General features: G+C 44.1%; 4 protein-coding genes across 4 annotated transcripts; 2 read left to right on the plus strand and 2 right to left on the minus strand.

The window, feature by feature from the left end:
- The first annotated feature begins 191 nt into the window (after positions 1-191).
- On the plus strand, positions 192-6,315 carry LOC135495594 (targeting protein for Xklp2-A-like). The gene is made up of 12 exons (XM_064784396.1): positions 192-354; positions 744-854; positions 1,142-1,190; positions 1,277-1,348; positions 1,568-1,867; positions 2,010-2,253; positions 2,457-2,631; positions 2,887-3,028; positions 3,338-3,548; positions 3,877-4,158; positions 4,350-4,605; positions 4,830-6,315. The coding sequence occupies exons 1-12, from the start codon at positions 261-263 to the stop codon at positions 5,120-5,122; spliced, it is 2,229 nt and encodes a 742-aa protein (XP_064640466.1). The 5' UTR covers positions 192-260; the 3' UTR covers positions 5,123-6,315.
- A 1,069-nt stretch (positions 6,316-7,384) lies between these two features.
- LOC135495327 (probable methyltransferase-like protein 24) lies at positions 7,385-16,202 on the plus strand. The gene is made up of 8 exons (XM_064783794.1): positions 7,385-7,437; positions 8,705-8,810; positions 9,399-9,498; positions 9,779-9,833; positions 10,060-10,185; positions 10,321-10,392; positions 10,732-10,903; positions 15,918-16,202. Exons 2-8 carry the CDS (start codon positions 8,706-8,708, stop codon positions 16,200-16,202), a joined length of 915 nt encoding a protein of 304 aa, XP_064639864.1. The 5' UTR covers positions 7,385-7,437; position 8,705.
- Positions 16,203-16,621: 419 nt separating this feature from the next.
- Positions 16,622-18,909, minus strand: LOC135495917 (ras-related protein Rab-43-like). Its single transcript, XM_064784943.1, has 4 exons — positions 18,547-18,909; positions 17,574-17,736; positions 17,145-17,264; positions 16,622-17,011 (listed from the first exon to the last, which is right to left on the minus strand). The coding sequence occupies exons 1-4, from the start codon at positions 18,718-18,720 to the stop codon at positions 16,863-16,865; spliced, it is 606 nt and encodes a 201-aa protein (XP_064641013.1). The 5' UTR covers positions 18,721-18,909; the 3' UTR covers positions 16,622-16,862.
- A 364-nt stretch (positions 18,910-19,273) lies between these two features.
- On the minus strand, positions 19,274-20,380 carry LOC135495328 (P2Y purinoceptor 2-like). Its single transcript, XM_064783795.1, has one exon. It carries the CDS (start codon positions 20,378-20,380, stop codon positions 19,274-19,276), a length of 1,107 nt encoding a protein of 368 aa, XP_064639865.1.
- Between the last annotated feature and the right edge of the window lie 2,574 nt (positions 20,381-22,954).

The raw sequence follows: 22,954 nt of genomic DNA on the forward strand, positions 1-22,954 counted from the left end.
TTCGATTGGCTCTTTTGTATTCTAAATATAGATAATCAAGCTTGCACTACTATATATAGCCACTACACTTCGGAATTGGTCGGAAAATCCCGATCTTGTTCCGAAGAAAAAGAACCAATCACAGACGATGTTTCATTTTGTATTTCGTCTTCTGATTGGATCAAAGTCAGAGGCCGCTAATGTGCGAAAATTGAACTGGTTAAATATTTTGTCTGCCAATCTTTTACTTATCTGCTAAAGATAGGCGAATACTGATAGATATGGAAAAGGGGGTCTTTGATTGGGAATACGATGCACCACAATTCTGCGACTTCATCGATGATAAAGACGATCCAAATGCAGATGCGTGGTTTGGTGAGTGTTGAATTTGGCTTCCAGAATCGGCAGTGCCATGCACTGCGTAGTGCATGCATGCATGCATGCATTCAGAATTCACGCACAACGCCGGTTGTAGATCCCATGCAACAGTGGCCTTCCAGTCAGGCACGGGCGAGTGGCCAGATCATTGAGCTTTAGGTGGTAGGTGTCGTGATCACCTGACATCGGGAAATCAACCGGTAGATATTATCAGTTCATGAAATTGAAACAATTTTGTTTGGCCTTGGCCCGCCCTTCCCTTGGGGCTCGGTCATGGTGATCACGATGGGCTGATCAAAACAGCAGTTGGAACAATGGAATGTGTAGTCCTAAGCCTAATAATCAATCATAACATGTTTCATATTATTCTGTCCTCTTAACTCCAGATGAGAAGGCACAGACTGAAGGCGGTGTTGAGATTCCTGTGAATGATGACAGTGTTTACTATGAAACTGAAGACTCAAATGCAACAGGCCAACCTGAGGCTGAGGCTGAGGGTAAATATATTCTTTATTCAGATGAACATGTGCCATTGCTTTGTGTCACGAAGAGTAAAACTAATTCTGCCAGGCCTACACAAACATATCAATAAGTCCACTGTATTTCTGCATGTGAATATTGGTGATTTCTCAACAACAAGTAGCCTAGATTTGTAGTTGTTCTACATTGAGGAAGGAATATATTTTATTGACAACTTGTCAACATCAACCGACCAGCACACATGCACTCTTGGTTTAAAATGATCTAAAATCAAAAATGACTAAAATCAAAGTATTTTTTTCAGTACCAAGTCATACTGAAACCAGCGGCTGTGAATCAACCGATACTGAAAGGTAAGTTCAAGTTTGCCAGGCATACTCTCATTCTCCTTCTTCAGTTTTCGAATATGTGTGCAATAATAAGATTGCAATAATTTCAGGAACACAAAGAAACGAAGACGCTCAACTCGTGTAGCAGACAGTGTTAGTGGTGGGGACACAGCTTCTGAAAGGTACATTTTCATGGCTCCAACCATTTATAATGCACAATGATTGAGTTTACTCGAGATGTGTGTAAACTGTAAGCCTTTGGTTAACCAGACCTTTCCTTTGTCTATTGATACAGTATGAAGTCATTGCCATTACGCCCATTTAGTTGGGGTTCGCATCCTAATTCAGATATAATAGATCGTAGCTTTTGCATAATTCAAAACTACTCCATCTTTTGCCAGATGTGGAACCCCAGTCTCCAAGCGAGCCAAACATGAGACAGTCACTAAGAAGAAATCTGTTCTCCGCACTGAACCTTTCCCCGAGACCAGCAAAAGGCAATACCCATCTTCATCAACTGCTGCCAGGGGTCGGCGCAGCACGCCTGCCACTCAGCGCCGAATGGGAGCTCACTCAAGACGCAGCACCCCGGCGACTAATAATCGCCGATCAACCAATTCCCAATCAGGCAAATTGACCAGAAAGCCGCCTGTGATGCAAGTTCCAAGGTTGACCATGCCAAAAACACCTGGCGTATTGAAGTAAGTTGAATGTTTTCAACTCACCACATAGACTTAGTTTGATGCTTTTAACTTGCTGCATAGATCTAGTTTGGTAACTTCATGTACTGTATAATCCTTAGCATGGGACAGTGAATAACTTATCATTATGTCTTCATTGCAGACGACCAACCATCAAGGCTGCCTTAAAGCTCCAAACCTCGGAAGACATGGAGATAGAGAAGATAAAGAAACTGAGGAAAGAAGCCGAAATGACACGTAAGATGGCCCAGAAGTCTCTGCAGCATATCCATACTGGTACGGCCATCAGACCAGTCGTCGTACATGAACCGACTCGGCCCGTTGAGTTCCACTTCCAAACTGACTCCAGACTTAAGAACCACACTATGGAGACGAGACAGGATAAGGTAAGCCATAGTCATCTTAGCCAGAGACTAGACAGGATAAGGTAAGCCATAGTCATCTTAGCCAGAGACTAGACAGGATAAGGTAAGCCATAGTCAGCGTAGCCTTGTTGATTTCATAACAAACCCAAAAGTTAAAGTTTTGCGACGACACATTATCTTTCACTGATCCATTTGTTCTTGTAATTCTGTGGGTTTTATTCCAGACTGACCATCATAAAACCGACATGCCACTGAAACTGACCGTTCCTAAACCATTCCATCTTCATGAGACCAAGAGTCAACCAGAACATGGCTATCGATTTCAATCAGATGCTGAAAAAGTGATCGCTTTCCAAAAAGATACGCCTGAAAGATTTCGAACACGATCGAGAAATAAACGTAAGTTTCTGTCAGACTGTTGCATTCTGGATTGATTGGTGAGTGGAACATAAGACTGCATAGAAGATAACGTCAAGTAGTTCGGTAAAACTCCAGAAAGTGCAAAAATACAATCTACATTCCTATTTTTAGAGGAACTCAAAGGGACTGTTCAATATTGGATCTAGTGTGTCAAGATGTGCTGTCAGTGTAAGACTACTGGTGCATATTTACCAGTGAGATCTTGGGTTATTAAAGTCATGATGTGAATTTCAGCACCAACACCAAGAGCTCAGGCCCCGCCGTCAAAACTCACCATTGCTAAAACGCCCAACTTTGAGACACGGTCGAGGAAACGACCTGTGACTGCCATCAGCATGAGTGAGCAGGAACAACTGGAGGTTGAGGAAATGAAAAGGTCAGTGCACTTTATACAACAATCCTTCTCTGTGCCTCGCATGTGCTCAACTTCTGACCTTGAGGGATTAAGTATAGGACTTGCTTAATCAGCTTCCAATCCGATTTCATACTGGTGAGTTCAAACCACATGAAGCCAGTCTTGGCTACTCTTGTCTCTCACTAGTGTGGCTTCCCCTGTCTGCCTGAGAGATAAACCACCGACTCACAACGAGGTTCCCCTATCCGTCTAGTTCACTTCTGCTTAAGAAGTTGTACAAAGTCATGCAGCATGGGTTCTCTTTCAAGCATCTGTATATCCATTTGTTAGGTACAAGTTCCGGGCTAACCCTATCAATCAAAGTATATTTGATAACCCAAACCAAGGGGTTCATAAAGTTCCCACCAAGCAACCCACAGTGCCCATTGTGTTTGATCTTGGCACGGACAAGAGAGTGCAAGAACGACCAAAACATGACGACGAAGAGAAATACGAATTCCACGCTCAGCCAGTTCCCAAGAAAATCTTGAAGGGAGTAGTGGTAAGTGTGATGGGTACATTCAGTTGGTATGTGGAGTAGTGGTAAGTGTGATGTGTACATTCAGTTGGTATGTGGAGTAGTGGTAAGTGTGATGTGTATATTCAGTTGGTATGTGGAGTAGTGGTAAGTGTGATGTGTACATTCAGTTGGTATGTGGAGTAGTGGTAAGTGTGATGTGTATATTCAGTTGGTATGTGGGCAGTTTGAGAGTTTGACATGGTGCTGGGTGCTTTGATTTGACAGCAGAAATGAAAAGATCTGGGACCAAGATCTCTAGAGCTTTCTTAAATTTTTTGCTGATCATTTTGTTCTTTTTCTCCTTCTACAGGGTGTCCCCAAACCTGCTGAGCAGCCCATGACAATCCCCCAGTCTCCAGCGTTTGCGCTTAAGAAGCGAATCACCAAGCAACTGGACATTAGTCAAGAGAAAGAGGAGGCTTGCGACCGAGTCATCAAGGCCAACCCTGTCCCACACCTGGGCATATCATTCCAACCTAAACTACAGCACAAGTACACCGTCCCTGCTCCGTTCTCATTTGAGTCGAAGGACAAAGAACGATTCCAGGCAAAGGAGGAAAATATCAAGAAAATCATTGAAGAAGAGTCCAAGGTAATCCTGAGCTTAATCATTTATCAAACAAATGTAAGCCAAGCCGAAAAAACCAAACATTCCTGCTCTGGTTGTTTTTTTAGACCTAGCAGAAGAACCAAAAAGTTCCTGCTCTTTTTAGACCTAGTAGGAAAACCAAAATGTTTAGTTCTTCATGGTTGTATTGTAACTCCTGTGGACTTCCCTGATAGGTGCCCGAATTCCATGCTCAGCCGCTGCCCCTTGCGTCACCAGAACTTCCTCAGAAGACTGTGAAACCAGCAACAAAACAAGAACCTTTCCACTTGTCATCTGAGATGCGAGGAGCGAACAGGGCAGACGAATGGAGTCAGAAACTTGAAGAGGAACTGAAACAGCAGCGTGCACAGGCTGTGTTCAAGGCTCGACCAGCTACTGTCACCAAGAAGGAACCGTTCGTTCCTAGGAGAAGCAACAGAACTTTAACTGGTAGGTACTCGGTGCCTTATTGTCATGCATACCATTTAGAGAGGATACACACGGCTTCCGACTACCAACTTATCATGTGCAGACCCATTGAAACATCACACCTATTTCCTGTGACTTTCTTCAAGATGTTGTGCTTATTGCAGATCTAGGTAGTGTACTAAATATCTATCATAACAAATCTAATTCATTTACGTGTACAATATCCGTTGTGTTTGTTATTGCAGAAGTGTCAGAGTTTGACCTGAATACCGAGAGAAGGGCTGTGGAGCGCCAAGTCCACGAGGAGGTCAAGAAAGAACGTCAGCAGGAGATGGATGAAGTGGAGAAGGAACGTCATCGTATTCGTGAGGAGGAGGAAGCAGCTGCCATTACTAAATTGCGTGAAGAGCTCATACATAAAGCCAACCCAGTCAGACAATATAAACCAACCATTATTCATCCGAGTGATAAACCACTTACAGCTGCAGAATCGCCTCATTTCTCCGAGCGGTTGGCTTTCAAAAAGGCGAGAGTGTGATTAGTGTGGTAGAACTGTACAGAAGAGCAATGTTTTTAGCATTTGATTTTCAGCATGTTGACTGCTGTATGTAACAAATGGACAGGGGAGTTGAGATGTTTAGTGAAGACTGTGTCTTTATGCTGATGATCAACTTGCACAGTACCCATAAGCTACCAACGCGTTGTAACTTGTTGGTAGCGTGTCGGGTTCGACACTTGACAATCGCTGGTGTGGGATGGAGGGTGATCAAGCAGATATTTGTAGGTTACACCTCTCATGGTGTGTCAAATTGATATACCACTCAGTTTTTGAGGCCACAATAGTTTTGGCCTAAAGGTTTTGTCATAAGATTTGTTTCGTCCTTCAATTTCACCAGCCACCAATGTTTCTGGTGAGGCTACCGTGGATAACTGAATCACCGCCATGAGTACAGTACTTGAGGTGCAACCTCTCGTTTCCAATCCTTGTCTGGGCCGCAACCTTTGAAACATAGTTTTGGTGATAGAGCCTTGATTACTCTCGAGGCCATATTATCACAGCATGTACAGAGGAGTTTAGCCTTGCTTACTCTCGAGGCCATCACAGCATGTACAGAGGAGTTTAGCCTTGATTACTCTCGAGGCCATCACAGCATGTACAGAGGAGTTTAGCCTTGATTACTCTCGAGGCCATCACAGCATGTACAGAGGAGTTTAGCCTTGATTACTCTCGAGGCCATCACAGCATGTACAGAGGAGTTTAGCCTTGATTACTCTCGAGGCCATCACAGCATGTACAGAGGAGTTTAGCCTTGATTACTCTCGAGGCCATCACAGCATGTACAGAGGAGTTTAGCCTTGATTACTCTCGAGGCCATCACAGCATGTACAGAGGAGTTAGGCACTGTGACAGAGTCTCATAATGTGGAATCCAGTGTGACTTAACATTCGGTCACCACCTGAGATACTCGTATTCATATTGGCAATTGTCATCCCATCTAGCTGAATCCTTCCTGTGTATGATTGAAGACATGTATGTATAGCTTTTATCATTATCTTTTACTCTGTATGATGTACATATATGTGATTTTACTCCAGTATCTTGTATGTATGACAACCTTGTCCATGTGTTGCCTGGGGTTCAGTGGGGAGGAGTTTGTTTGAGATGTGGATGAGGACTGAGCGAAGGTTTGTAATGAGAGACTTCCATTGTAATAAAGTCATTTAGTCAAAGTTAGTTGTTTATTGTTGACTCTTGGTGTTTGTTGGCTGGGAAGGAAACATCAGTGATGTACACCGAGCTCATAATCAGGAGGTCGTGGGTTCGATTCTCTTGAATGACGAATGTGCAGGCCAGTAGCAAGGGGTAATCATGTGAAGCACTTTGAGCCACTGAAACCAGTTGGATTTAGCGCTATATAAGTCTCATGATTATCATCATTAGGAAGCATTTCAAAGCCAGTTGAAAGACGATATTTTCAGTCTTGAATATCCTGCTCCTGCTCCTCTCATTTCGCCTGCCGTGCAGATATTCCTCACTGATGTTTTGTTGTCTTGTGGGCTGTAAAATGACACTCCTTCCTCATGATATGCCAAAGCGAGCCTCATGACCCCTGATGAAAAACTTGTGTTATTTCACCGCCCCCTCCCCCCTCTCAAACATACAGATTTTTGGACTGACGTAGGACAAAAGGTGCCCCATGACCAAAAAGTTAGCGCAGTCTCCTGCTTCACCATCCACTGGCCGTGGGGGACGTGGCCCAACTTAAGAAAGACCGGTCTTTATATTGTCCCAGCCTCCTGTTTTCCCAGGCACAGGAGACAGGGAACCTCCTGCTTAACTAGGGTGTAACAGGGGACCAAGCCGTGAAAGACTTGGCACTACATACCACCTGCTACACCAACCGAAAGATGCGAAACGTACACATCTTGCTTGACCAGTCCGCAAGCTCTGAAAGACAGGGGACTACTAAAAGGTATACCTCCTGCTTGTTGTGACACACCAAACGTGGCAGGGGCTTTGTGGAGGAAACTGCTGGCCAGAGGGCACAATTGTTCGACCGTCTTCAAGACGGATCGTTTCCCCAATTCATCATTGTCTATCATGCCAGAGAAATATTGGCTGCACTAATCTGATCTTTCACCGCTTTAGCAAGTCGGTTGGGTTACCAGGTCCCGTTCCCACTCTGGATAAGTCTTTTGGGACAGTTATACCAGGTTCTGGTCAATTCAAACGACAGTCTTTCCTCCCTCGCTCCCCTGCCGTGGACCAGCAGTACTACATGAAACGTATACAAGACGTCCCGATTGGAACAATGCAGCAAGAAACTGACGGGTATATAAACAACTTGATAGGTATAGTGTAGTTAAGATAAACCGCATGATTAAACCAGGTTCATATTTGCTTTGACTCAATGATTGACGGATCTGCGGGAGCTGGTTCAGGGGTTCCAGCTGTAAATCGTCCCCCGCCCTAAAAACGGGCGATATTTTTAATTTTACGCAAATGCCTAGTTCCAATTTCTTAGCTTAGATGGCGGTACCTGACAGTGACGAAGACTTGTGAAGATGTGACACTAAATGCATAAGGATGTTGTTTATATGCTGGGGAGGACCATGTTCTTCAGAAATGACTTTTGCCAATGAGACAGTAGACCGGCCTGGCCCTTCCCTCTAATGGATGTTCCTTTTCGCTACTTGGTGCGCCTTCTCCCCAATTGTGGGCCATTGCTCTGATCTGCAGGGCGTTTCAGGTTCTATATGGTGCCCCATGTCTCGTCTGGATGTGCCCTCCTCCTATAGCGCACAGAGTCTGGTTTAAAAGCCATTGATTGGCATCATGCATATTGTTTTCTTAAAGAAGGCGGTTTAAGTTTTGTTATCTTCAAGCTTCGTCACGTCCGCAGTAATTGCGACTGGCGTGTTGATATTTTGACGATTAGTTCTGCTTATGTAACATCTCGATAACACTATAACACTGATATGTGAGTTGGCATTGGCCGCCAATGTCCACGAACCATTCGCCTTATCTCGAATTTACGTCCTGTCTTGTAGAGATATGTACTACAGTCAGCTCATGAGAAAACAGAGGACAAGACAGTCACATTAATTTCGCATTGCTTTCATTCCTCTCCTGTGATTTTTATTTTGAATTAGTATAAAAGGAATTTGTCAAGGTAAGTTTTAAGTCCAGGTCAACTCAGTTCTCTTCTTCTTGAAAACGCTTTTAGCCCTCATTCACTATTTAACGATATACCTAAATGACCAGCCTTGTTTCTCCAACTGTCCTTTCTTTTCGGAATCGACAGTGCTGCTGGAGTGGTCATAGTTCGGACACGACAGTGCTACTGGAGTGGTCATAGTTCGGACACGACAGTGCTACTGGAGTGGTCATAGTTCGGACACGACAGTGCTACTGGAGTGGTCATAGTTCGGACACGACAGTGCTACTGGAGTGGTCATAGTTCGGACACGACAGTGCTACTGGAGTGATCATAGTTCAGACACGACAGTGCTACTGGAGTGGTCATAGTTCGGACACGACAGTGCTACTGGAGTGGTCATAGTTCGGACACGACAGTGCTACTGGAGTGATCATAGTTCGGAGTTCGATCTGTTTCAGAATGACGTGGCCACGGCAAAGTCTGGTCTTCTCCGTCGCCCTACTCATATTGATCGTCATCATCTTCCTGACATTCTATCAAATCGCATGGAGACAGAGCTCAGAGGTAAGCAGCCAGAGGATCCTTATTACCACGTGACTCATAAATCCCCGCTAGTCATTGGACAAACGGCAGCATGTGACATGACCGGTCCATAAAAACTTATATTGTAACATTCGTGGGATCGACCAGAAACATCCATATTTCCCAATTTGGGTGAAATGCAATAAATGAATCCTTCATTTCATGACGTTTCAAGCCGTCTTCCGTGCTTAACCAAATGAGTGAAGGAGCTTGGATACGTGAAGAGCTTCACCATGCCTCTTCCAACAGTCACAACCTTTAGGACTGGTCTATCTAAATGTACTTCCCAACTAAAAGACATCCGAGACATCCTCAAGACAAGAAACGAAATCTCAAACGTCTCTCACGCTCGTCCTTGTATAGGGTAGCAGAGTCAACCTGCAAACCCGGCCCAAGTCCTTCTACGTCATCTTTGTTATTGCCAATCACTGCGTTGGAGAGTAGAGCGCGTTGTGACCGCGACGCCCCGCCTCATCCACACTCCACCCGACTCCCGGCCACGTAACAGGTTTTTTTGTTACTTTATAATTCGGTCAATTTAATGTCCACCGAACCTTTCAATCTATCCAGGTTCCGACGGTTGCATTTGCAGACATGCGGAGACTAGCGCCAGCGGGCACCCAGAGACAAGCCTTCCCGAGTTATATAGACTTTAGTAGAAAGGGAAAAGGTGAGGCCACATTTTGAAATGAATTCCTACCCGTATTGTGTCTGATGTGATTGGTATTAAGGACATCCGGTCTCTTTGGTTGGGAACGGTAAACTGATTGGAAGTGGTGTCTTGTCCCAACATTTCCATCAGTCAACGATCCAGACGGCCTCGGATTCAAAGTCAAAACCCTGCAGTTGAGACATGGCCACATATGACGACAGCGAGGTATCAGTGGAAACTGGATTCCCTCCATGTCGTTACGACTTCACATATAAACAATATGTTTCGTCTTCTTCAGAACGGTTTCTCTATGAGGTTCGGGATTTCTGGGAAGCTGAAGCACTTCACACTGCGTAAGTAGAGAATCCCACAAAAGAAAGCCTTCGTATAACAAACAAACAACAGTATGGTCCGCACGAGTGTATCAGCTGGGGACAACTTACCGTGTTAACTTTTGGCGATGAGACAGCCACACTGAATTATCAATAATTCTGACCTCTAGGAATGGTACGAGTCCTAAACATTTCTCTCTTTGAAATGACATGTCCCAAAACAATTTAAAGCAGATCAATTTTTCAGGCTTATGGATCACACCGAGGTCAAATGCAATGACATCAAAGGGAAAGGCAGTGGAGACGGCAAATGGAACGTGTGTATGGACCCCGCGTACAAACCCAAGTCACCCTGCCTCGTCTATTCATTCGGGTAAGTTTTGTCATCCCTATTCATTTTCTCAACATAATCATATCATACGAATATTACTCTCTGTTCCCGCCTGTCTCTTTGCGCGCGCAGACCCTTCAGCACTGAGCCATTGAGGTAATTCTTTTTCTTTTACAGAATAGCTAATGACTTCTCTTTCGACGATGCTTTAGCGGCGATGGGATGTAATGTTCACGCGTTTGATCCGAGGTAAGCCTTACAGTGGTTGTGTGTGATGATACTACCAGACATCTTCTGACCTCATGCATGGCATCCTCTTCATTCGGGGACTACTTGATTAGCAATTCAAAATGGCCGCAGAGTGGGGAGCGCATATTGACTGGTTGACCTCTCGGCCTTTCTTACGCCTTGCCAGCCTGATAGAGACCCATTCTGTCCTCGAGTCCATCTTGGCCTTGAGCCCATGCTGACCTCTTAGGTTCATTGTGACCTCGAGTTTTCGCTCTGACCTCTTGTTTATCATCGCATGTTGCGTCACTGCATCATCCATCCTCGCCCCTCCATTCTCTCCCGGTTTCTCCCCCACAGCATGAAGCAGGGAGACCACAAGCACGCCGAGCATGTGTGGTTTCACAACCTCGGCGTCGGCGTCAACAACACGGACACATTCAGTCCAAGGAAGGATGTTTACGTCAAAGACGAACAGAAGTGGAAGATACGCGACGTGGCGACCATATTAAAGGAGCTTGGACACGAGGGGGTAAGGCACGGCCAATATAGAATGTTTTCCATTTTGTGTCATCTTGGCCCTCGAGCGTTGATTTCCACTTCGCCGACAACTGATTAGGTGACATTGCCGGATAAGGTGATGACCCAACCGAATTTGTGAGCTACAATCAATTGATTAGGTGACCAAGCCGTCTGCGTCCCAACCGTGTAGAATGTTCATCAACTCTACATCCTCCTCCTTGCGCATGACCGTAACTCTAATTGTTGTTGACGTCGTTGTACACCTGACTATTGTGCCAGCTTGAGAAAGTGAAACCAAAAGCTGTGGCAGAGGTTTGGTTTAGAGAAAGTCATGGAGGCATTTGGTCTTTGTCGCCGTCCCTGGTGTCCCTGGATGTGACACTCAAATGCATTGAGAAGACGGACTTCATCTGGACAACCACTCTCCAGTGGTGTCTCAAAGAAGTGACAAAGCATTGCAGTCGCGATGTGATGACAGGACCTTTAGAAATTCAGCCTATTACCCAATCAACTTTATAAATCATTGGACTTGTTTTAAACAACCGGGCCGAGGAAGGACGTGTCAAATGCTGTCCTTGTTATGAAGGGGCTGTTCTGATGAAATGTATAAACAACAACCGAGATTGTGAAACTTTCCATTCTTTATTTGAAATGTCCAAATGCTCAATTTTCTAACACATTGTTGTTTTGATCAATCACTAATAGGTTCCACAAACAGTAAGAAGCTCTGTATCGACACTACATGTGGGGACAGATGGCGCTCCGGTTTGGTTGGCGTCGTATCCCAGTGCTCAAATGTGTCAGTCCTTACTGATTTAGGCCGTTTTAAGGTATGGCTCGACTACGACCCATGACCTTCAATACCTCTGAGATTAAAAGCGCATAACACTCGGGCTGATTTATCAGTGCTCATGGTAGTCCAGACCACTGAGGTTTCGTCACGTGGGCAGGAGTAGGACAGTAGGATCGTCGATGGGAGGTTGTCGGGGTCAGTCGCGGGAAGGCAGTCCATCACTCTTAAGATGAAATGATACATATAAATATGAGAGGGTGTTTACCAGACTGAGGAGCCTCCTCATTCCAGAGTGAGTTTGGTTCATTGCTGGGAGCAGACCAACAGATTTGAAAGACACTTTTATTCAATCGTCTTGTATGTTGATTTGCACTGTTACATACGATCATATGCATCAAGTGCAGTACATAGGATCTCCACTGTAATTTCCCTTCAAACGAAGTGATAGCTTTCCGTGTATTCCTGCCTGTTTAAACTGGTACTGCCACCTCGTCATTGTGAGGACTCTCTCCAGACACTCTCCACAGTCACACCTCATACAGGCCGGGCTCAGGGGAATAATCTCTGAAATTATGAGAAGGATCATGGTTAAGAGTCAGGGTTATAGTCAAGATCAAGACTTCTCTCCAATGAATTCCAAGAAGGCCCATCCGTAGAGTCAGACAATCACAATGTGGATTTTGACTAAGACGGCCACTTCAGCTTTCTTGCCAATAACATGATGACCGCTGATGGTCTATCAGAATAGCGCTGAGGTAATACTAATGCAAGGTCATTGAACCTTTACATCGGGGGAGGCACCATTGTGAACTTGAGACCAGAAGCATCGCCAATCGACTCAAAGTATGTCTGATATAATATCACAGGATCTCCCAGTATTAGATATCATCAGCATCACAATTATGATCTTGTTCGGGCCTTCCTTTTCGCGAAACCCGATACATTTCCTTCAACATGCGTCATTAGTTACCAATGTATGCCTTAGAGGGGGCAGAATGGTACTGTTTAAACAAGAAGTCTCCCCAACAGCCACAAGTATCTCTTCAAAAACATCTCAGCAACACGTTCGACCCAGGTAATCTGTCAGCGTGGCTGACGAGTAGGTTGGGAATTGCGTGTGATCAGTTCTCTCAAAGACGCCCGAGACAAGGATTAAAATCTTGTGTTTATAAGTTACCATTGTTATGCCTTAGAGGTGGCAGAATGATACTGTTCAGACAAGAAGTCTCTCCCACAGCCCTAGGAATATTGGATAGAACGTCACTGCACTGGGTCCCAGTAATAAATATTGCCACAAGGACATATGATATTGTTCTGGGACTTATGTAAGATTAGTTTTCTCCGCCAAACCCGAGACTGAAGGATTAAAATCTTGTGTTTATAGGCTAACAAATGCAAACACTTTCAATGAACCCCCTACAAGAGACGAGTGGCTCTTCGTCTCCCCGACTTTGACACCCTTCTGCGAACATATCAATAGATCAGCCAGCGGTCCTTGGTGTCGCCGCGTGGGATACGCCCAGTGAAATTGTTTGCAAATGTCAGGGAACCACGATCTGACATCCATAACCAGCGTATTCCCTATTCATGCCAGTTATAGTCGGGTGCTACACCACAGTCGGGATCGTGGAGCCAAGTGAATACTTGTATAAATTTGATTTAAAACATCCTTTAAAATAATATGACACATATGATTTGGAGGTCACAACGCCCACCAGTCAAAAACACACATGTCCTGCCTCACCAAACACCACATGTAGGGAGAGTGTCACTGCTTGGACTTCAATGAAACCTTCCCTATAATCATAGTGAAAAAACACATCATAAGCACTGAGCCTCAACGGCTCCAGATCACTTTCACAGTTAACGGAATAACTGCAAGTGGTAAAGATCATAAATCTGGCTAATAAGAGAAACCTTCATACATTCGATGGAATTGGCCAGATAACAGATCATAATTGATGCCATTAACATGGGCCGTGCGTACCTGCCTTGCTTAGAATCCCCTTTGTAAGGCAAGGGTTTGTTTACAAACGGACTGGTATAAAATGTTGTATAAAAGGGTCACTGATGTACACAAAACTGACTTATTTGGAGAAATTCAGTAACCTAACTACGTTTGAGTGATGGAAAGCATGTATTCAACCATATTCCCAGCAACAGTTCAAATTATCTGTGTTAAGTCGGGCTTCTATCTGCGCAGTTCATTCCCGCTACTCCCGGCTTCAATCCATGACTATTACCACAATAAAAACCGCTGAAACCCGAGACATTTCCTTCAATCTGCGTTCATTTCGCATTCAATTCATTAGTTACCAATGTATGCCTTAGAGGGGGCAGAATGGTACTGTTTAAACAAGAAGTCTCCCCAACAGCCACAAGTATCTCTTCAAAAACATCTCAGCAACACGTTCGACCCAGGTAATCTGTCAGCTGGCTGACGAGTAGATTGGGAATTGTGTGTGATCAGTTCTCTCAAAGACGCCCGAGACAAGGATTAAAATCTTGTGTTTATAAGTTACCATTGTTATGCCTTAGAGGTGGCAGAATGATACTGTTCAGACAAGAAGTCTCTCCCACAGCCCTAGGAATATTGGATAGAACGGCACTGTACTGGGTCCCAGTAATAAATATTGCCACAAGGACATATGATATTGTTCTGGGACCTATGTAAGATTAGTTTTCTCCGCCAAACCCGAGACTGAAGGATTAAAATCTTGTGTTTATAGGCTAACAAATGCAAACACTTTCAATGAACCCCCTACAAGAGACGAGTGGCTCTTCGTCTCCCCGACTTTGACACCCTGCTACGAACATATCAATAGATCAGCCAGCGGTCCTTGGTGTCGCCGCGTGGGATACGCCCAGTGAAATTGTTTGCAAATGTCAGGGAACCACGATCTGACATCCATAACCAGCGTATTCCCTATTCATGCCAGTTATAGTCGGGTGCTACACCACAGTCGGGATCGTGGAGCCAAGTGAATGATTGTATAAATTTGATTTAAAACATCCTTTAAAATAATATGACGCATATGATTTGGAGGTCACAACGCCCACCAGTCAAAAACATACACATGTCCTGCCTCACCAAACACCACATGTAGGGAGAGTGTCACTGCTCGTTGGACTTCAATGAAACCTTCCCTATAATCATAGTGAAAAAACACATCATAAGCACTGAGCCTCAACGGCTCCAGATCACTTTCACAGTTGACGGAATAACTGCAAGAGGTAAATCTGGCTAATAAGAGAATCTGGCTAATAAGAGAAACCTTCATACATTCGATGGAATTGGCCAGATAACAGATCATAATTGATGCCATCATGCAAACAAGGGCCGTGCGTACCTGCCTTGCTTAGAATCCCCTTTGTAAGGCAAGAGTTTGTTTACAAACGGACTGGTATAAAATGCTGTACAAAAGGGTCACTGATGTACAAAAAACTGAATTATTTGGAGAAATTCAGTAACCTAACTACGTTTGAGGGATGGAAAGCATGTATTCAAACATATTCCCAGCAACAGTTCAAATTATCTGTGTTAGACTCGGAATTGAAGAGGAAAAATAATCACAAAAAGTCGGGCTTCTATCTGCGCAGTTCATTCCCGCTACTCCCGGCTTCAATCCATGACTATTACCACAATAAAACCTGCTGAAACAAATCCAGATCATTATCAAGCATAGATACTAGGCCCTTACCTTATGCTGCAGCAGTTTTGACTTGATTTCCGAAACTTTGAAGGCATTTTTACGTTTGAAATAGGCGAAAGTTCTCCCGCGATGTTCTCCGCAGTCCACACACCAACTGACTGGCGTTCAAATCAACCGCGACCAATCATGACAAAGACAGTACACTATCCGGGCACTACCCCTCTACCCCTCGTGTCAAAGACCGGCTTAGCGCCTACTTCCATATTATGTCATATCAGCCAATGAGAGTCTTTTGTTCTGTCATTGTACCGGTTGACTGTCATTGGACCAATTGATTGGCATTGCCATAAATGGGTATTTTATATTTGTTCTATAGCATACATACATGTACATATGATGTACTGAGCTGTGGACTTGGGAAAAGCATTAGGGAGGTTCCGCAATTCGCAAAGAAATATAAAACTGTTTCAGGGGGGAAACGGACGGAGGACCGAATGTTTAATATGCGATATCACTTTCAACACTGAATATAAGTTTCACCACTACACCTTTTCTCAACATTGTCCTTTTTTTTCCAGAAAACCATCGACATTTTGAAGATGGACGTTGAAGGCTACGAATTCCACGTCATCAAGAATATGTTGGAGACGGGCGTTCTCGACCACGTGCGGCAATTTCTCGTCGAGTATCACGTGTTCGACGAGAACCGTTTCAAATTTGTTGAACTCTTCAAAATCACGCGAGAACTCTACGACGCGGGATTCCGCCGTTTTTTCTCGTTTCGGCTAATTTATCCGTGTCCGTATAAATACTGCAATCAGGCTAATATTGGATTCATCAACACCAAGTTTGGGAAAAAGTGAAACTGACAAGGGGGGGGGGGGGGGGGGGGTTCCAGGCAGATGAAATAACCGTTCTTTTCTCTGCCATTTCCCCCTATAGGTCACTGCATATTGATGACTACAGCCTGTACACATTTCTAACATCACAGTGACGACCATTACATGCATATCAGTCACTTCAACAGGTTCTGCTCCAAAACAATACTGTTGCGGCAATGCAAACGAGACTCAACCTGCATTCATGGAAGGTCGCACATCGCAACGACGCCCATTCTTGTTGCAGCCTCCTGAGACAACCCTCGCCGACCAGCGATTCTTGCCTAGTTCGATAATTATTGCATGTCGATCGTTTCTGGATCGCTTTTCTGAGTGCGCAGCTGAAGGATGATGTGTACTGTCATGTCACAGTTGCCCAGTGTATGTGAAGTAATAACTCGGTATTCAGATACAATGTGTGTATATTTACAAGAATATAATACAGGACAACGTATATTGTTAACATTTTCTTAGAACATTTCTCAACTCTTGAATAAATAATCGCCTCTCACTCTCAATTCTATTCATCGCAACTTGGTGGCCCACCGTGTCTCAGCCCTCGTGTCGCCTCCTACTGGATGTCTGTTGAACCAAATCATTACATGACTCACAACCCTCCTCATCACCCCTGGAATTACTTTCCCTTCAGCAGCCACACCCAGAACCCCCAGAGCTTTCATCCGTCAAACGCTTTCTGTCTTTTTCATCGAATAGTCCCCCTTGACACTCCTCCCTCTTCAGTGTATCCAGCATCTTTTCAGCTATTTTGATTAGTGCGTCATCAATACCTTCGCCTGGAAATGAATGGAGGGCAGATGGCATTAGCATAGTTTTCATACCTCAACATGATGACAAATCGAAAAAGCCACTCTTTTCTGGCAATAACCACTGATCTCATGAGCATACGACTTTTATACAAACACTCACCCGTCTTGGCGGAGACCCAGAACACCATATCACAATTGTAGATCGAAGCAAAGTCTTTGACATTATCCTCTGGTACCTTTGATGCGAGATCAGCTTTATTTCCTACCAAAACCTTCAACGCTGAAATGAACGGAAGGGCCTTTTACAGTCATCTGCCTCTTACAGTTTGACCAACAGATTATGCACATCATGATTAACGTCATCATGATGATGATCTAACCTCCTGCGATGGTCCAGTGTAGCTGGAATTGGCGGCGCCAAAAGGAACATAGCTTCAACATCGAGGCCAGTTCAAAAGAGGAAGCCGGAACAACGTAACAACTTAAGTGGAACATTGATTTCTCTTCCTTGGCGATGGCAAGTCTTATTGGTGGGCATTGTGCCATCTCTCAGCGACAAGGCCGATTGAGTATCGTGTTTTGTTCCTACCATTTGGTGCGAAGTCCTTGGTGTCGTCAATCCATTTTGGCAGGAAGTGTAAAGACGACGGGTCGTCGAGGCTGTAGATTAGGACAGATATATGAGCACTTCGGTAGTAGTTTCTGGTCAGGGTGCGAAACCTTTCTACGCCAGCTGTATCCCAAACACAAAACTGAAATCAAAGTTGATCATCTTAAGTATAAGCTGACACAGCTTCGGATTGGAATAGCCAGGCCCCTATCTGTAAATACTATACACATTCATACTACTCGTACCAACTTGACATTGTCATCCACGGTGAAACCTCGCAATTGTCCTCAAAGGGCTTAAGCGGAAATAGTTGCACATTTTTTTGTAGACCAAGATAGATACTGGAAAGTGTCAAGCTGTTAATTAGTTCATTTTCCTGAAGATTCAATATAGATCTGGGGAATCTCCCGGTCACACGACCCGGCTGAACCATCCATCAGTCACTAGTAGTGTTTATACCATGAATCAGGACTACTGTTCTATCACATGTCAACTTAAGGAGATAAGACCGATAACTCGTTGACCCATCGGGCACTCTCGGGTGCATTTGACACAGCTCTCGAAGAAAGAACGCTTCTTCAACGAGTCGAATGACTGCGAACGCACACATGTGCTGTTCTTGCCCACAAATCTCACATTACCTCGGTTTGTGATGTCAAAATCAAAGTAAAAATCTAAAACTTTTTGCGTGACCTCACACTATTGTGATAAACTAAGCATTATCAACTGTGTTATATGGTGACACAACAGTGTGTGTATGTCTGTGTTACAATCATCCTAAGATATTTTCATGGTCCAGACCGACCCTCTACATCTCGTAAGATGAAGTAAGAAGTCAGTGGAGTTCTGCGCGACTTCATTCATTCAAGGACACATTTCAGTACGGTCGTTTGGTCTTGTGGCTCGGACTCTCGTCTAGCGGAAAATGTCATAATACATTCAGTATTCTTACCGTAACTTGCACATCTCCAGCCGTAACTGTCTTCGAACAACTATCTATCCCGGTCGTAGTCTTGATGTGTTGATTAAACACATTATCTCGAAGGCGGAAGAAGAGCGACGTTTTTCCAACTCCAACTTCTCCGAGCAAGACTAACTTGAACATAGGCCCTCTCCCCGTGGCCATGTTGTCACAATTGATAAATCATTAATCGCACCGTAAGTAGGACTTATAGACTATTTGACCTCAATAGTTATCCTGGCGATATTAGAAATCACACTTGTAAATCATTCGTGTGGTCTAATGGGACTGAACGAGGAAGAACTTACAATATATACTGGGTTTTTACCTCATTCTTGGGACCTATTCATCATGGTATGAAAGAAATCTATTGAAACAAGGATGTCACATGGACATGGCCTACAGAGGCCGTTCTTTTCTCAAAGTTCTTGTTTTCATCACATGCTCACACAGTCACCGGATAGCAAGCACGTGACATAGACAAATCGCATACCTCACTGAGTATACAGGCGCGTCATGAGAAGACACTGCTATATCAACAGGAAGTTCATTCAAATGGCCCAATTCTTGTATAGGGTGGACATTGTGCACATTTAAATGCCGACGGGAAAAAATACCCATTGAAATACCCTTCGTAACAAAGGAATGTGATCAATGGGCTCTACTTCCGGGAGATAGCATGTTCGTTTGTACCCTGTGAAAACAAACATGCTGGGGCTCAACGATTCGTGTTCTCGCTCTTCTCTTCTACACATTTAGTCTTCCTGGATGTTCCCGAGGAGACCTGTCTCCTCCCGAGACACACATCAGCCATTTTCTGAAGTTCCTCTTTGTAAATTTTGAGAGTGAACGAGTAGATGAGGAAGTTGAAGCTGTAGTTCATCATCGAGATAGAGGTGGAGAACATGCCAAGCTTGTAGACAGCGGTGACTTCTTGTTTCGTGTGACCGGTGAAATCTCTCAGATACACATCGTAGTAGTCAAAGTAGCCCCAGGCAAACACGTACGGTGCAGTGCTGACAATGTACAGCAAACACACGAGCAACAGACTGACCAGGTTTGAGTTGTCACGCTTCGTCCTCCCTCCCGTGACTGCTGCTGTCTCTCTATCCGCCCGGCGGAGTCCCAGGATGATGATGATGCTGAACAAGAGGATAAGGCAGCAGGGGAGGGCGTGGGGGAGCAGGCTGTCCATGGATTGGATGAAGAAGAACATCTCAACATTCGAAAGATTCGGGAGAGAGAAGTAACAGATGATATTGCTTGTATCACCTACGTAGTAGAGCGTGTTGTAAATGATCACTGGACAGTTCAACACCACCAGTAAGATACATGTCAGGGCGATTGCGGCTAGGCGCCGTCTTGTTGAAATGAGAAAGCGAACATTCAAAGGCAGCAGAATCCCAATACACCTCTCACAGGAAAACAGTACGAGAATATATGAAGAAATACTCGAAAAGGTTCGGTATATGTAACGGATAAATTTGCAGAGCAGCATAGGAGCAAATGATGGTTGGGCCTCGACGTAGAAATACGCAACAGGTTTCTCGTAAATTCCCGTGGAAATCCACGAGAAGGCCCCGTAGATAAGTGTGATGAGGTCAGCGTAGGCCAGCGGGGTCAAATAGGTCACGGTCACCAAATCTCGCCTCTTGCATCTCCCGAAGATGACAATCGATAAAATGTTCCCGAATATGCCTAAAATCATGACCACTCCCATGATGTATTTGTTGGTGAAAGTAGTAAGTGCACTGATTATATTCAACAGCAAAGAGCTCGCCTCATCCGACGGAGCTGTTGATAGGCGTTCCGATAAAACATCCATCCCGAATCCGATTACAGTCACGAAATCAACACTACTATGTTTAGCCAAGGAATTGATACACAGATCATTTACATCCTCACATAGCAGGCATTTTGGTTAAAATGACACGTGAGGCCCACATGGAAACTGGAAATATAGTTCTTCTTTCTCTCATACAGCTCATGTTCAACGAGAATAATCCGAATCAAGTCTTGAATAGAATACAACCTTTAACCTGGGACATCCCCTCGCAAGTTACAGCCTCAATTGCATGGTAATTACCGCCATATTTTTCCGACTCGGAAGGTCATGATCATCGTAATGGCGGCGTTTACCAAGCAGTCGAAGTTACAACGAGATTGTCTCTTGCAAAACCTGAACATATACATTACCTTATTTGCCCCTAACCTCACAGTTAAGATAATTCAGATCGAGCCCAATAGACGGTCTATTGTCTGTAAACAAAGCCCGCTCGCACCTGTCCTTAATTCCTGTTGTTATGCTGTCTTATCAAAGGATTATCGGGTCAAATCTTGGTTACATCGACCCCCATTAGGCAGCTTTCATGGGTCTCAACCGGCCAGGGCAAAGAAACGTAATGTAGCAACGAATGTAATGATTGAACTCACTAAGCATTTACGTTCAAAGCTGATAGTTCGTCGCATAATCAGCGAGAGAAATATCTGAGGGTGGATATAGGCGAATGGTGGAATAAACCATTGCACGGTCTCGAGTTCGAGACTCTGTGCATTGGAAACGAATGGTACTGACCTCCGACCAGCGCTGTAATTCATTTTGCCATGTGATGACCGTGTGTAGAGCTACGATAGCTGTTTGGAGCGTATCGACGATTCCTGCGCTACTTTAATGGATGAGCTAGCCATAACCATGCAGGTGTCTTGTGGGAATCAAGTAACGGTTTGGCGAATAAAGAGGGTGAATGTCCCTACAATAATGACATTTTATGTAGAGGCGAATTCATTGGTCTAATACTGGAGCAGCTATAACTCTGATCGCGATACCTCGGCGACAGGTTTATGATTTTTGAAAATCGCCAACCTATCGGGTACCAGGCCTTGCTGGGATTCTTTTGTTCGCAAAAAGGACCAATCAATGACCTAGAATGACGTCACGTGATTTGATCGTAACATCAGATCCTGTCATGTCAGTGCTCGATTCGAGGGAGTGTTGGCGGTTTGGTGCAATAGAGCTTCACCGAGAATTCTTCGAAACAAAGTTGCGATGGTTTTTCCTGACCAATGTTTGCGGCAAAACTGCTAATGGCAAAAGTTGAAAGCTTTCTTTGCCACAAAAACTGGTCATGGCGAGTTATCACCCAAAAATGTCTGTAAACTTCAGCCAGCCTTAAGAATTTAAGCACGCCTGTCTCTTGATTTATAAGCAATTGCTTGACAATATGTTGGCGATAGCTTGGGGTCAGTTTTCAACCAACTATCGCCAAGCCATCATAAAAATGATACATGTATTTATTATTTTAGTTTTTCCAGCATTTTGAAGTAGGCCTAACCAATTCTGATTCTTAAAGTGTGAGAATTTTTTTTCAGTTACTTACCTCTACAGAGAACAATGCGAATCGCGATTTATAGCATCTTTAAACCATTACCGTTGAGGTAGGGTTTGTGATGAGCAAGATGGGGATAAAGAAATTGGAATTCAGATGAGTCGCCGAGTACTTGCCAAGTTTCATTTAGGAACTTATCAATTCGAAACACGTTGTGTCCGTCGTTAAAAGGTACACTGAACAGGGATGATTCCTTTTCACCCGGAACTCTCAGCCGTCCACCATCACTTTCACTGAAGCTGAACCAGTCTCCAGGTGACTAGATTTGTAAGCATCACGGTTTCACCAGTTGATCGGCGCTGCAGCACAAACACCTTGACTCTAATTGATGAAAACGTACGAATCGGATAAAAATTGAGACGGTTTTGTCTGAGCTCCATCGTCACAAAACTGGAGAAATGAATGGCGACCGACAATTTGACTGTATTTTGGAAAGACTGAAAGTTTTATGCTGCACCGAGTTCATTAAACGGAAGAAAACACTCTTGTATTTTGATACACATTCTTTGATTACTTGTTTGAAGCTTACTTCTAGCTCAATGTATGATGAGAGATTTTTTGGTCGCAGAATTATATGCCAATTTTTTTTCAGTTCATATCAGGTAAACTTAGGTGTCTGACGGACGGGAAATATAGGAAAAAGTATCCGATATATTCATGATTAGAGTCTATTTCCAATGATGTGTGATTTGAGTACATCATACAAAGCTAGTTTTTGTAATATCAGTTTTCGAAAAGTAGGAAATAATCACCATGCAGCACATTATTTTTGGCGTGTTCAATTCACATGAAGTAAGCTTGCATGTACTAGGGTTTCGAAGGGGTGGGGCATTGATAAAACAGGATGGCTATACGACCTTTCAACCAAACCAATACCTTTAGGCCTACACAAAGTGTTCTTAGACTCGTAAGATTTGGGGATAGCACTTTTTGGCAATGAAATCTAACTTGGTCATTCTTTTCAGCATGCTTAGATTTGTCTGTAGATATTTGTGGGCCTATGCCACCAGAGA

The sequence above is a fragment of the Lineus longissimus genome, chromosome 11 (assembly GCF_910592395.1).
Source record: "Lineus longissimus chromosome 11, tnLinLong1.2, whole genome shotgun sequence".
Classification (NCBI taxonomy): domain Eukaryota; kingdom Metazoa; phylum Nemertea; class Pilidiophora; order Heteronemertea; family Lineidae; genus Lineus; species Lineus longissimus.

What these genes read in the sequence shown, in the direction of transcription:
- LOC135495594 (XM_064784396.1), top strand. Translation starts at nt 261, where the DNA reads ATGGAAAAGGGGGTCTTTGATTGGGAATACGATGCACCACAATTCTGC. An exon ending in GGGGACACAGCTTCTGAAAG is followed by an intron (nt 1,349 to 1,567) that starts GTACATTTTCAT and finishes ATCTTTTGCCAG; the next exon opens with ATGTGGAACCCCAGTCTCCA. An exon ending in AACACGATCGAGAAATAAAC is followed by an intron (nt 2,632 to 2,886) that starts GTAAGTTTCTGT and finishes TGTGAATTTCAG; the next exon opens with CACCAACACCAAGAGCTCAG.
- LOC135495327 (XM_064783794.1), top strand. Translation starts at nt 8,706, where the DNA reads ATGACGTGGCCACGGCAAAGTCTGGTCTTCTCCGTCGCCCTACTCATA. An exon ending in GTTCACGCGTTTGATCCGAG is followed by an intron (nt 10,393 to 10,731) that starts GTAAGCCTTACA and finishes TCTCCCCCACAG; the next exon opens with CATGAAGCAGGGAGACCACA. An exon ending in AGGAGCTTGGACACGAGGGG is followed by an intron (nt 10,904 to 15,917) that starts GTAAGGCACGGC and finishes TTTTTTTTCCAG; the next exon opens with AAAACCATCGACATTTTGAA.
- LOC135495917 (XM_064784943.1), bottom strand. Translation starts at nt 18,720, where the DNA reads ATGGCCACGGGGAGAGGGCCTATGTTCAAGTTAGTCTTGCTCGGAGAA. An exon ending in CTGGAGATGTGCAAGTTACG is followed by an intron (nt 17,737 to 18,546) that starts GTAAGAATACTG and finishes CTTTGATTTCAG; the next exon opens with TTTTGTGTTTGGGATACAGC. An exon ending in CTGGGTCTCCGCCAAGACGG is followed by an intron (nt 17,012 to 17,144) that starts GTGAGTGTTTGT and finishes ATTCATTTCCAG; the next exon opens with GCGAAGGTATTGATGACGCA.
- LOC135495328 (XM_064783795.1), bottom strand. Translation starts at nt 20,380, where the DNA reads ATGGATGTTTTATCGGAACGCCTATCAACAGCTCCGTCGGATGAGGCG.